Source organism: Podarcis muralis, chromosome 1 (genome assembly GCF_964188315.1).
Source record: "Podarcis muralis chromosome 1, rPodMur119.hap1.1, whole genome shotgun sequence".
NCBI lineage: Eukaryota > Metazoa > Chordata > Lepidosauria > Squamata > Lacertidae > Podarcis > Podarcis muralis.
Window position 1 is genome coordinate 124,109,741 of NC_135655.1, and position 14,579 is coordinate 124,124,319.

The 14,579-nt window shown below is 42.7% G+C and overlaps 1 protein-coding gene across 1 annotated transcript; it reads left to right on the plus strand.

The window, feature by feature from the left end:
- The first annotated feature begins 960 nt into the window (after positions 1–960).
- CLK1 (CDC like kinase 1) lies at positions 961–13,324 on the plus strand. Its single transcript, XM_028751156.2, has 13 exons — positions 961–1,135; positions 4,892–5,049; positions 6,320–6,545; positions 7,822–7,912; positions 8,278–8,344; positions 8,810–8,926; positions 9,239–9,405; positions 9,555–9,649; positions 9,732–9,861; positions 10,253–10,335; positions 10,970–11,049; positions 12,845–12,935; positions 13,030–13,324. Exons 2-13 carry the CDS (start codon positions 4,892–4,894, stop codon positions 13,171–13,173), a joined length of 1,449 nt encoding a protein of 482 aa, XP_028606989.2. The 5' UTR covers positions 961–1,135; the 3' UTR covers positions 13,174–13,324.
- Positions 13,325–14,579: the final 1,255 nt, after the last annotated feature.

A 14,579-nucleotide genomic window follows, 5' to 3' on the forward strand; every position in this document is an offset into this window, starting at 1 on the left:
CAACCTTATGGCAGGCCTCATCTACACACCTCAGTGGCCAGCTTGTAGTTTAATCTCCCTCCCTCCAGGACTCCCTCACACCCAGCCAAAATGCAGCCCATAGAAGCCTCCTTTGCATTGCATTGCATTCTTGCGAAGCAAAACACAACTTTTCCAAACGGGCCCATGAACTGAGCAGGTGCAGGGATCTTGATTATTTTTGTAATGCTTTTTGTGTCCCCATCTAATCTTGCCTCTTTCTCTTCTCTCTCTTTCTATTTATTGAAAGGGGCAAGATTAGATGGGGACACAAAAAACATTAAATATCTCTATCTCTCTCTCAAAACTGCAACCTGCCCCACATCTAGGTTTGCCTAAAAAATGCACGGCAAAATTTGGATATACGGCAACCCTTGTCAGCAGTATACATTTGGGCAATAAAAATCCATAAAATAGCTGACACTCAGTGCTTTTTTTCTTTAAAAAATGTTTAGGGGTGCGTACTTTCATTTTGACTCAAGAAAATCACCATTTTATAGCTCAAATCGGGGGAAATAAATACAGTAAATGGACAAAAGTACAAAGATTCACAAAATGTTTAGGGGTATACGTATCCCCGTGTCCCCACAGAAAAAAAAGCACTGCAGAATAAAAGATTTTGCAAAAGAAGCTCAACAGCTTGGCCCAAAAAGGTTCAGCTTTTGTGTCTGCATTTTCACTTCTTGAAATATGGCAACCCTAGGGCCTTATGCCCATTAACTTTTTTTTGGGGGGGGGGAGAGAGAGAGACTCAAAAAGATTTTATTGTGGGGGCGAAGGGACTTCTACCAGGAGTTGCCTCCTGGGCCCAAGGAACAGAATAACACTATCGGGATTAACACCCCGACCAGCGAAACAGGTGGGCGGGGCTTATTCCATCCAATCGAAACCCCTGGGGAGCGAGGCCCGTGACGCAGCCGCGCATGCGCAGCTATTGTGACGACCTTCCCACTTCCAGAAGGTTCCTCGCAGCCGGCGCCATTTTGTCGAGGCGGACGGTTGTTGTTTTTTCCCCCCCAGCGGCGGTTGCTGAGGCCGGAGAGGAGGAGAGACGGGAAGGCTCGTCGTGTCCAGAGGCGCCTTTTGAGAAGCGGAGTCGACTCCGAAAAGGAGAGCCGTAAGTGTCGGGTGCGGGTCGGCGAAAGGCTCGGGGCCACGGAACGGCCGGTAGTAATGGCGCGTGAGGGGAAATTTTCGAAGGGGGGTAAGGGGAGGCTCTCCTATTTTTACCTCAGGTTTTTTTTCCTCTCTCGGGGAAACGCACCGGGATGGGGTTGGCTTGGCTGGTCGAGAATGGTTTCCCTCCCTCCAAAGCCGAGCCCTTCCCGCCATGTTCTCCTCAGGGAAGGCGAGCTTAAAATGGCTTCGAGGCCTTCGGTTTGGCGTCGCCTACGCGAGAGGCACGTCGCGTCCCTTTCTAACCGTCCAAGCTCCTCTTGTGAAATTTATCCGCTTTTTTGGCGCTTCCTCGGCTCACACATGTCGGGGGCAGAACCACCTGCTTTTTGTGTCGTTTTCTCCGAGATCCGAGGAACCCCAGGCAGGGCGACATAACTTCCCAGTGCGTCACCGGCGTCGTAGTAATAAGTGTTGTGGTTTTAGCACAGCCGCGAGCAGGACTGAAGGGATATCTATTAAGGGGGTTGTTGCGAAAACGACGACAAGCAACATCATAAACCCGGGGGGGGGGGTCTATAGCCGAAAAATGCCTTCTGCAATAACAAATGGAATCAAAAAAATTACGAAGGCGGAATGGAAGTGGGCGGAAAGGAGAGAATAAATCCGGTTGGGGAAAATCACAAGGGCGAAGTCGCCTTTTTTTCTTTCTGCTTGTTCAGTTCCTGTTTGCCCCTCCCCCCCAAAACTGTACTCGGTAAACAAACCCTGAGTACTGGCCTTGCTAAAACTGAGGGCGGTGGTTAAAATAGCAAAAAGGGGCTGCTTGTTGATAAGGAAAAGGAAGTTTGCATAGCCTGGCTAAAAGCAGGAAAGAGAAGAAAAGCCTGTGGTGCTGTTGCTGCCCCGTGGGAAGAGGGTGCCTGAGCTGCAGCGTCGCCACCAGAAAAGGCCTTGTTCTTAGTACCTCCTAGTTGTAATTCCCGATTGAGCTTGTTTCGTTGGGATGACGGTGGGAGGGGAAGAGAAAGAAAGGAGCTGCCCAGAGATCTATAGGTACAGTGGTACCTCGGGTTACATACGCTTCAGGTTACATATGCTTCAGGTTACAGACTCCACTAACCCAGAAATAGTGCTTCAGGTTAAGAACTTTGCTTCAGGATGAGAACAGAAATCGTGCTCTGGCGGCACGGCAGCAGCAGGAGGCCCCATTAGCTAAAGTGGTGCTTCAGGTTAAGGACAGTTTCAGGTTAAGAACGGACCTCCAGAACGAATTAAATACTTAACCCGAGGGACCACTGTATAGGTATATAAATAAAAGGAGCGAATTCAAAACAATTGAGAGAGAAAAAGAGGAGGCAAACCGGTAGGCATCACCCATCTGAATATGTGCCTGTCTGGATGCTCAGGTCTTCTTCATCTGAGATCCTTCTGTATTCCCTTCCATCAGAGATGTGGGGGCTGGCAACTGGTGGCGCCCCAGCTAGGGTATGCCATCTCCAAGAAGGCTTGTTTCTCACTTCCCGTGAAAGAACATTTACTGAAATACAGTCAAACACTGTGAAGTGTATTCAGGAGCTAGGTACAGTGGTGCCTCGCAAGACGAAATTAATTCGTTCTGCAAGTTTTGTCGTCTTGCGAGTTTTTCGTCTTGCGAAGCACGGTTTCCCATAGGAATGCATTGAAAATCAATCAATGCGTTCCTAAGGAGACCGTCGGGGACAGAGGGGAAGCGCCGCGCGCCTTCCCCTCTGTCCCCGGACCTGTTTTAAAGCAAGGGGCAGCGGGGAGAAGATTGCTTCTCCCCGTTGCCTGCCCCGCAATCTCCGGGGACAGAGGGGAAGGCGCGCGCGCCCCTTCCCCTCTGTCCCCTCTTTTGAAGCAAGGGGCGGAGGGGAGAAGATCGCTTCTCCGCGTTGCCGCCCCTTGGTTCAAAAGGGGTCCGGGGAGAGAGGGGAAGGCGCGCGCGGGAGATTGCGGGGCTGGCAACGGGGAGAAGCGATCTTCTCCCCGCTGCCCCTTGCTTCAAAAGAGGTCCGGGGACAGCGGGGAAGACGCCAGCATTTAAAAAAACCTCGGGACAGCGCCTTCGCTGCCGCCCGCCAGCATTTTAAAATCGCCCCGGACAGCGGAGTCCTCCGCTGTCCCGGGGTTTTTAAAAAACCTCTCTGCCCCCCCCCCCCCCGGCCAGGCTTTGGAGCAGCCTTCCGAAGCCTGGCGGCGGGAGGAGGTCTCTCCGCCCCCCCGCCAGGCTTCGGAGGAGGTCCGAGGACAGTGGGGAAGACGCGCTGCGCTTCCCCGCTGTCCCGGAGATTTCCCTATGGGCTTTCGTCTTGCAAAGGAAGCCCATAGGGAAATTCGTTTTGCGAAGCGTCTCCAAAACGGAAAACCCTTTCGTCTAGCGGGTTTTCCGTCTTGCGAGGCGTTCGTCTTGCGGGGCACCACTGTATTGGGTAGCTGAACTATACAGTGTCAGTCACTTGTTCCTTTTGTTTTTGTGTGATTGTGGTTGATTATGTCAGTTTCAGTTGGGTTGCTACTATAGTTTGTATACAAAAGGGGATGACTGGTTTTAAAAAGTTGAAATCCTATGGTGTTAATGCCCAGTAATATATAATTCTATTAGCATAGTAATACTGTATTGGCATACAAGTTGCCCAAATTTGTGGGCACATTTTGGCACTGGCTATACAGGCAACTCATATCTGAGGCACGTTTAACTTGTACAGTTTCAACTTTTATGTGGTTGTTGGCTGGCCAGTTGAAATTGCAGAAATTAAATGTACAGAAGGTGGCATGCTTAAAAACTAAAGATGCGCAAAAAGAGCTTTTAAGCTCTTCTCCTTGCTTACTGGGCTCTGGGAGGCTATCCTGAGATCTCAGATGACCTCACAAGATCTTGCTGGGAGCCTTTCAGAGCCCAGCAAGCAATGTGGAGAGCTTAAAAGCACTCTACCTTGCTTGGTGGGGTAGACTCTTAGGGTGTGCTGGCTCTGGAAGGTAAGACTTCTCACGCTGGGGCATTTCAAGGGGTTTCGATTTTCGGCACTTGATCTGTACTGTGGGGTGTAAAGTGCTGTGCTTTTCCATTAATATTAGTGCTTTTTCTTTTCCATGTTAGGCTTCATATTGCAGTGCATGAATGGGGATTGCTGTCACTGCGGTATTTTGGAAATCCCTGCTAGTCAGTTGCATAAGCCGTTGGTAGTATTTAGTCTCGTTGGTGTGTTTTAGGTGGCAGCAGTTTTGAGTATAATCATTAAGAGTAATGTGTTGCTAAAAATGTACTGAACTCGCACATACATTGAGAATTAAAATGTGGGTTTAAAATGAGCAGACGAAGAAATTACTTGGTAAAATGCTTTATTAGGAGCAACCAATGGTAAACAAAATATGCAAGCATGCATAGTAACTTTGTGGCAGTACTTCTGATCAGTTTGTTTTTGTTTTCTGTTTATGTTATAAAGCTTACACTGCATTGTGAATATGGATTGGTCCTATTCAAATAATTACTGTTAATATGAGTCTGAGGCATTTCTGTGCTTCAAAGTGTAGGGCCCCAATAAAAAAATTCTCATTTGACTGTGGTAGAATTGAAGTCATTTAAATTGTATATTTAAGTTTGTATATTTAAGTCTCATTGCACTGCTTAATACACTGATAGGAAGAGAGAGATTTACTGGAAATAGTTCTAAAACTGGTGTATACAGAAAAAGTTACTGTTGACTTTTTGTCTCATAATTGTATGTATTTACAGATGCGGTATTCAAAGCAAACGCACTATTCTGATTGGGAAGAAAAACAATGTTTGGATCCTAAAAAAGGCAGCAGCCATCATAAGAGAAGAAGAGAATCAAACAGCAGTACGCATGAGAAAAAGCGCTGCAGATATACTCAAACCCAAACTTATGATAGGTGAGTTAGTTCACCCCCACCCCATATGGCAAGTCTGTATCTTATTAAAGTTATCAATATGTATCATAGTATTGTTGAGTTGGAAGGGACCTGGAGGGTCATCTAGTCCAACCCCCTGCAATGCAGAAATCTCAAAGCATCCATGACAGATGACCATCCAATTTCTGTCTTCAAATTTCCAATGAAAACCTTAAATCTCAGTCTGAATTTGAAATACACGTAAACAGACATAACTTGCATGCATGAGAACTGCTAGTTTAATGTTCCACATTACCGTATTTTTCGCTCTATAACACGCACCTGACCATAACACGCACATCGTTTTTAGAGGAGGAAAACAAGGGAAAAAACATTCTGAATGAAACAGTGGATGTATCATTTTTGTGCTTCATGCTGTGGCCACAGACATGTGATCTGATGGTGAATTTGGGGTAGCTCAATGCAAAGATCCTGAGGATCCATGTGGATCCATGCTTTTTAACCACATTTTTGCACCATTGCAGCCCCAGGCAACAGTGGGTGTGTGATTTTGGGGGGCAGGCTGCTATGTGATCTGATGGTGAATTTGGGGTAGCTCAATGCAAAGATCCTGAGGATCCATGTGGATCCATGCTTTTTAACCACATTTTTGCACCATTGCAGCCCCAGGCAACAGTGGGTGTGTGATTTTGGGGGGCAGGCTGCTATGTGATCTGATGGTGAATTTGGGGTGGCCCAATCCAAAGATCCTGAGGATCCATGTAGATCCATGCTTTGTAACTACATTTTAAGTGGGGAGGGAAGGAAAAAAACAGAAGGGAAAAGGAGCACGAGAGGGGTGTGCAGAGAAGCAGCTGGCTAAGAATGCAGGAGAGGGATTTAACGGGAGGGAGGAAAGAAAGGCAAAAGTTTCCCCAAACCGAAGCCAGCTCTCTCTCTCTCTCCTGCATGTTTTCTGGCTGCCTGCGAGGAGCACGGAGAGGAATTAGAAGGAAAGACCTCTGCTTTCCCCTCTGCTTGCCTGGAGGGGAGGGGATTTGCCTGCTCTTTGTTCCGTTTGAGCAAACACAGCAATGAAACACAAGCAAGTTTCAGGTTTCCCTCTCCGACACAACGCACGATTTGATTTTTGCTGATTTTTGTTCCTGCGCTCCCCTAATCGGCTCCAGGGGACACCCCCCCCATTCGCTCAATAACACGCACAGACATTTCCCCTTCCTTTTTAGGAGAAAAAATCTGCGTGTAATAGAGAGAAAAATACGGTATATTCTTTTGTTTGTTTCTCTCCTAGCCTTTATTCAGATGCCAGCTCCTTCCATGAAAGAGATAATCATGAACGCCGTTATGTGGAAGAATACAGATACAACTACAGTCAACTGTCTGAAACCAGGCACCATTGCAGAGACCATGAAAATGGTTATCACAACCACAGTAGCAAGTCATCGGGGCATAGCGGTGGAAGCAGTTACAAAAGAAAACACAAGACTCATCATAGTAAATCACATCATTCACACGCGGTATGTATAATTTAGAGCACCTTGAATGTGATTATACATATAACTATTCACTTGAATAATCACACAAATGAAGCGAGTTGGAGATGTATTTTAGCATAGAAGTATGCTTTTTCTGCTAGATCTTGCGTTCCTGAAATGGGAAAGTATTTTCTAGTTTTATTACTATTGCTTGTTTATCAGGCAGTATTCCATTTTTCTGTTTGAATACCTGAATTAGGCATTTGTTGGAAGTATGGCTAAGATGCACCATGAATATTGTTTCCCCTGTTAGGCAAATTCAGTGGAACCAGTGGCTTCAAGTTACATTCTGAATGTCTTATTGGACAGTACAAAAATGAAAGTGGAATAAATGCCTTGTAAACTGATACTGATGTGCTTGTGTTAAGTGTTAAACACTATTTATTAGATTAACGTAATCTCTCATAAGCCAAACAAGACCATGATCCCAAATCAGGAAGGTTGATGGTGCAGGGAAACAAGTTTCTTTGCACCGATCTATCTTACCAAGCTAGCACATAGGTGCTCCAAGGATGGGAGTTGCATGTTTAGTACAGCTAGTACTGTTGGGTTATCAGCTGATGGACTTGGTCCACACATTTCTTTTCCCCACTCCCAACCATCCAGTAGTGGATCAGTGCTGCCAGAAGTGGTGCTGATAATTGGCTGAGGGAGGGAGAAGTCTACAAGGATAGCAGTGGGTGCTGTGTAATGCTCAGGATGGATATGTGTAATGCACATATCTCCTCAACTGAAGTGGTGGCTGTGTGCAGTTAAGTAGGTTTTGTGATTTTTGACATTACTCACAGAACACCTATAACAAATTATGTGTACTGTACAATATGTACTTTAAACGCTTTACATTTTGTTGACACTCCTTATTTACCAGTAAAAGGCTGCACATTATGCAGTATAAATTCCAGTGCTTGTTATGTCACAGCATTAAACAGAAGACATTTTATTTGCAAATCTTAAAATATATAGTTTTTCTAGTGAACCATATTTTTAAAAGCGTTTATATTGTGTGTTATTGCCTTGCCACTTGAAGTACCTTATCTGAAAATCTGTTCCTTGCCATGTTTTTCTCCTGTAACCCTAAACTATGTGCCCTGTGAAATTCTGGGGAATTTGAAATTGTTCCTGCCAACCGTTTGTGGCCTGGCGCGTATCTGAATGCCTGAATATCTCCCTGCTGAATGAATTTCGTATTCTGCCCTGAATTCACTCGGGTTTATTGATTGGCTGGATGATCTTGGTGCCGCGCACTTGCCGTTACCAGAGGAGTCACCGAAGGAAAAGATCGAGGAGTGTAGAGGATGATGAGGAGGGTCACCTGATCTGTCAGAGTGGAGACGTACTAAGTGCAAGATGTATAGAATATTTTTCAAAACTTATACACTTTTCAGATAGAATAATATCTTTTAGATAAGAAGCCAGGAGTCTTTGGAAGTCCTTTCCTTTCTTTGGTTTTTTGTTCTGTGTTTTGTTTTTTTCTTTGGGGGGAGATTATTTTTATATAGAAGTTAAATTTTAATTGGAACTTCTTATATAGTGAGCAAGTTAATTTAGAATGAGATAGACATAACTGTCTTGAAGAGTTGTCCAATTAAATATTTTAAAGATGTCTAGTTACACTTTTTTTAACATAGCGGCACTACCTAGAACATAGCATGGTATTTTGAATAATGACAATACACCACTGTTTGTATAACTAATTTCTCCCCTCTGTTTTTAGATGAAATTGTCAGTATTCTGGGTGAAGGTGCTTTTGGGAAAGTCGTGGAGTGCATTGATAACAAAGCGTAAGTTCAACTTTTTTCTTGTAAGAGCCTGACACCTAAATGGTGACACATAGTTCTTTCCCTCCAGATGAAACAAAGAAACCTAGGTACTTAAGATGGCACTTACACATGCTCATCTCCCTTTCCCATCTGGTCTCAATTCTTCTGTCTTTTCATTGTCTAAATCTAAGTTGTAAGCACCTCAGAAAGGGGATCTTTTTGTTTGTTGCTGTGTGTAAGGAACCATGGTGCTATTAGAGTGATAATAAAATGGATACACCAGCTTTTTGTGGTTCAGCATTTCCCTGTTAGCATTGTTCATTCAGCTTGTCATTTTCCGTCAAAATAATATGCATTTCCACCAAAATAATATGCTAGAAATAATTTAAGTGTTGATATGAATAGTTATTTAACTGAACAAAACTTGTTTAAACTTCGCTTTATGCCATGGAGTAGTCTTGTGACTTTTCAAAACTTTTTTTTTAGGGGAGGCAGACATGTAGCAGTAAAAATAGTCAAAAATGTTGATAGATACACAGAAGCAGCTCGTTCAGAAATAAAAGTACTGGAGCACATAAATAAATCCGATCCGAACAACATATTGTAAGTATATTATAAAAATGTGAAGTTTTTACAAATGCTTGCATGCTTTGTGTTTATTTGTGTGATTCCTTTTCAGAAGAAAATAATGGGGGCTTTCATTGGTGTACTGAATAGAATTTTTTTGTTTATGTTAAATTTTAAGTTTGTAAGCTCAGTTGAGAACCCTGGATCATCTCTAGCTGAGCTGAATTTTGAGTACACCTGTTAATATAAATGGGCTTTAAGTGGGTCAACTGTTAGTATAACTAACATTGAGTATTATCCTGACTATTTTGTAGCATCTTGTGAATGACATTATTATTGTATTTACAGTCGCTGTGTCCAGATGTTGGAATGGTTTGAACATCATGGCCATGTTTGCATTGTGTTTGAACTGCTGGGACTCAGTACATATGACTTCATTAAAGAAAACAGTTTTCTGCCATTCAGTCTTGACCACATTAGGCGAATGGCTTACCAGATTTGCAAATCTGTAAACTGTAAGTACACATAGCACTTTATTTCTGTTTCTAAAATGTCTCTTAAGACTCGAAGCAGTTAGTAGTTAAAAGAAAAGGCACAATTGCACAGTATATGTAGGAGTTCTGTTTAACATCTCTTATAATAATTTTCTGACTTCTCTTTACAGTTTTGCATTCAAACAAGCTAACCCATACAGATCTGAAGCCTGAAAACATACTGTTTGTGAAGTCTGACTACACAGAAGCATACAATCCCAAACTGGTAAATCTCTCATTTCTTAAAAAGCTCCTCTCACCATTGATCTCTTTTGCGTGTATGCTTAGTAATTATGGTATTATTTCAGAAACGTGATGAGCGTACACTGAAAAATCCAGATATCAAAGTTGTGGATTTTGGAAGTGCAACATACGACTATGAACACCATAGTACTCTTGTGTCTACAAGGCATTACAGAGCTCCTGAAGTTATTTTGGGTGAGTAGAAAAGTAGTCTAGAAAGTTACTTTTCTTGCAGTACTTTTGTGAGTCATTTTTAGACCATGCTTAGTGAGGCTGCTTTAGGAGTTGCTAGTATCAGTTTCTGTTTACCTTCTTGGCACCCTGTGCATTTTGGAATTTCAACCTAAATGCTAATTCTAAGTTCTAAGTGTAGCAAATGTTGGTTTCATCTTGAACTTACATTAGAATTAGGGTTTCTTTTTTAGGCAGTCTTGTTTTGTGACTTTCCCATTTACAAAATATTATGAACCTGTTTGAAGAGCTCTTTAAGCAATTCAGTTGCAGATCAGTAACACCTTAGGCTTGAAAAAGCTACATGATTTAATGTTATTAGATAAGCATAATCCTTTATTTTCTCTCCTCACAGCCTTGGGATGGTCACAGCCTTGCGATGTTTGGAGCATCGGCTGCATTCTTATTGAATATTACCTTGGATTCACTGTATTTCCGGTACGTAACTGCAGAAACGTTGGCTATAGAGACAGCAGTGACAAATCTTACTTGGGAACATGTGATAAGATGTTTTACAGAAAATGCTATCATAAAAACAAAGAGCTAAATTTTGTTTTTTTTTAATGTTACCTGATGAATCAGAATAAACTCCAGTTTGTGTGAAGTATTTGACCTTCAGTTCTGCAATAGGACGGCAGCCTCTCTTCTGATGTTGCATTTCAAATTTACTGACTAGTTGAATTCCAAAAAGGGTTGAGAGGAATGGAATAGTACAAACCCTTCTTGTTCACATGGACTTAGCTGGGTGTTTCTTCCGTTTCAGAGCCCAGTGCTGTGTCCCTTTATACCAGTAGTTTGTGTAGTGGGTGCCTACTGCCATTGATCAGTTTCATGAGCCTTACTAAGTTGCAGCTGCTGTGGAGAGCTGACTGTTTAGGAGCATGCTAGGTACTAAACCTTACCTTATATAGGTACTATTATGCAAAAACAAACTTGCTATCCTGAAAGCTATGCAGCTGCCAGAGAACCCAAACTCCAATAGTAGTTGGCTTTATATACTGTGAATAGTTCTAGCTTTCCTTTTGAGTTTTTCAAACACACTTATATGGCAATATTCCATCTTTATTAACAGACACATGACAGTAAGGAGCACCTGGCAATGATGGAAAAGATACTGGGACCGCTACCAATTCATATGGTCCAGAAAACCAGGTAAACTTTTTTTAAGGTTCCATTTCTATTTCCCGCCCCATAGCACAGTGCCATCCATTTCTATTTTACATTTCCCTTGATCAGTTTGTAGTCATTGTTGTCATAGCAGCCGCTTCACAAATAAATGTTATAATGAATACAGTCCAGACCCTCCTTTTTGGAATATTGGGCCGGCTATAGCTAATGACTTACACTTCAACAATTGGGCTTTCCCTCCTCTCCTTGTGGCCCCTGCAGGGGCGAGAGAACAAGGGGAGGAAAGGGGGTGTTGTTTAATCTGGCAAGCTGAAATGCTTTTCCTGACAGAACAATTGACCTAGTGACACTTAGGCTGGTTTATACTGGTGACTGTGTCAATGTGTACCTTGGCATGGGTGTGGACAATACTTCCACTGATGCACATAAACACATGAGGAAGCTATATGGTAAATTGCCCGTGAATGGAAAAAAACAATTTTAAAAATAGTCTGCCTGCTGTTCAGAGGCCTCAGACTGTGGACATGGAACATAGTCCTTGCATAAATTAAAGCCAACCAAGTTGATGCCCATCGCTACCTAAATTCCATAATGTAACCAGATACCTGTGTGTGAACATACACATTGGGCATGAAAGTGCTTTGTGTTTGAGGCTCTTTAACAACATGCAGCGACTTCTGATGGGAACCCATTCATCTACAAATACAAAGTCTGCCTGTTCTAAGCATGGTTTAGGAGTTATAACTGCTAAGTGCTTATAAATTTAAATGTATTCACTAGGTTGACCTGGAAGTAGGTTTGAGAAATGTCCTTCCTTGTTCTATAGGCAGTTGTAATTTGAAGAATGTTTTTACTTGCAGCATTTGGTTGCACAATTCTAGAGGAACTGAAACCTCATGCATTTTCAGCTCTGGTTGCAGTTACTTGTTTTAATATTTATAGACCACCTCTCACTCGTCAGTGTGCATATTCAAGAATATGGTAGTGTAAAAATGGCTTGCTAATGCCAGTGTAGATCAGTTGCTGAGTCACTATTTGAACTACTTGACTGCTTGTTTTTTGTTTGAGGATAGTAGCAGGAAGTATGGCTTACATAACTCAAGGTAAGCTCAATGTAGTATTCGTGCTCAGTGCACTGCTAGTTTTAGTATCCAGGACTGCGAAAGTATTGTACAGTGGTACCTCTGGATGCGAACGGGATCTGTTCCTGAGCTCAGTTCGCATCCTGAAAAGAATGCAATGCTTCTGCGCATGACATTTTGAGCGCATGCGGCGAAACCTGGAAGTAACACATTCCGTCACCGCGGAGCGCAACCCAAAAACGCTCAATGTGAAGCAACTTTCACCCGAGGTAGGACTGTATAGGGGAAATGGTACTAACATGAAGTTGATGTGTCAAATGGATTACTCAAGTTACACTTTGAACAGTTTAGTCGTACCTCAGAAGTCAAACAGAAGTCCGTTCAACTTCCAAAGCGCAGCTTCTGATTAGCTGTAGGAAGCCCCTTTGGATGTTTGGCTTCCGAAAGAACGTTCAAAAACTGGATCACTTCGGTTTTTGATCGTTCAGGAGCCCAGGTATGGCTGTATTCATGTTTTCTAAACATGCAACTCATGCCTTCTGGAAGGGGTAACTTTTGCCATGGGAAGATAATTCTGCTCTTAATGTGTTTGAGAACCCTGTTTTTTAATGGAGTTCTAAATACACCCCTCATACGTTGTCCCTCAAAGTCATTCTTCCTTTTTCATGAGAAATCTCAAGCAACTGAATGCAGCCTGTCGCTCATAATTATTACTTCTTCTCTTTTTACATAACAAGAAAGCGCAAGTACTTCCACCATGACCAGTTGGATTGGGATGAGCATAGTTCTGCTGGAAGATACGTTTCGAGACGCTGTAAACCCTTGAAGGTAAGAGGTGTGACTGCATAACCATACAATACTTTCCCCTACCCCTCATTTGTTTAGTGTCAGGGTGGTAACTTTCTTTTTCCCCTACTCCTAGGAATTCATGCAGTGCCATGATGCCGATCATGTAAATCTATTTGATCTCATCGGGAAGATGTTGGAGTATGATCCAGCCAAAAGAATTACTCTTGCAGAAGCCTTGGAGCATCCTTTCTTTTCCCCGTGTAAGGAAAAGATATAAACAACAGAGTTCCCTAGGCGATTATAGACTGTGTCAGTCAAAAAGCAACTTTTTATGTATTTATTTTGTAATTAGATCTGTAAATTTCTTTTCATATTGTCTTGTTCATCTGTTAACCTTCCACTTGAAATAAAGCATTTGACAAAAAGAATTTGCCCTTTTCTTTTTCCTAGTCTTTAATGTTGCGGTTTTGTTAAATGGCTGCCGCCCACACAGCCTTGTTGCAGTTGGAACAACAGGTTCTGTTCCAAAGTTAAGAGAAGGATGGAAGTCCCAGGTTGGCAAACTAATTGTTCAGATACAGTTAAAACAATTCACACCTTTGTCAGTTTGACATGATGTGCAAACTAATAGAGGAAATTGCAAACCAGTATTGTTGAACATGCCCCTTATATACTTTGACATTGTAGTGGAGACAGCAATCTCTCCTTTGCAGTTTGAAAGAGCTGCTCGGCAAGGTGTGCTGATTAAAATCTCTAGCCCCTAGAAAGTTATCTAGAACCGAATGTAACCCACCAGCTTAAAAAAGCCTTTAAAAAGGACAGAACCTGCATTTTCACAAAACTCCCTGAAGTATCCTGTCTTGTGGCCCAGGGTGAATGCACCAGGAAAAGGCACAGTTGCTGTAAATGGAGCCTATTCCAAGTTTTTACTGGCAAAATTTGTTAGGGAAAAAGGTATTTACCTGCCTCTTGGTGGAACTGTATACACACAGGGCTTTGCTATCTGAATGCTCATCCAAAACCTCTCAACGCATGTGGCTGATTCACATAGCTAAACTGCTGGAGTTTGCCCACTTACATTTCACTAGTCAGAAGCAGTCATTTTGGGTAGAAACAATGGACAGAGGGAGAGCAATCAGACACACAAGTTTTTCCTTTGGCATTTCAGGGTGGGAAAGCAGGACCTGCATGTACTAAAACAGATGGGTCCGTATAAACCCATGTATTTCTGCACTGAAAGAAGCACTCCCTGGCTGCTATTCTGAGCTGCCTGACTCATCCATTCTCTGCCAGTAGGCCCACTACTAGAGTCACATCTGCTGTATCACATCTTGCTAAATGTAACCAGAATATATTCTGACCCGGGGATATTCGGAACACCTAATGCACTTAAAGAAACAAAGAAACCTATAGGAAATAGTTTTCCTCTATCAGCAAGTGGGTGCAATTTAGACAATTCCCCTTTCTCTTGCAGATTCAGGGATACAGAAACGATGGGGGTCTGAGGCTAGTAACAGGAAAACTAGTATAGCTTATGCAGATAGTATGCAAGAGTTGCCTAGTTTCCTTCCGTTTTTTCAGTGAAAGCAGCATTGAAGCACACACAGTATTTCTCTTCCTGATCCTGGCTAGCAAGAATACATTATCCAACCATGTAAATTATTGGGAATCTAAATGATAGTT

Excerpts from the sequence above, each read along its gene's own strand:
- CLK1 (XM_028751156.2), top strand. The coding sequence starts at position 4,892 with ATGCGGTATTCAAAGCAAACGCACTATTCTGATTGGGAAGAAAAACAA. Across the intron at positions 8,345-8,809 it reads GAGTGCATTGATAACAAAGC|GGGAGGCAGACATGTAGCAG; the intron begins GTAAGTTCAACT and ends CTTTTTTTTTAG. Across the intron at positions 8,927-9,238 it reads TCCGATCCGAACAACATATT|TCGCTGTGTCCAGATGTTGG; the intron begins GTAAGTATATTA and ends TTGTATTTACAG.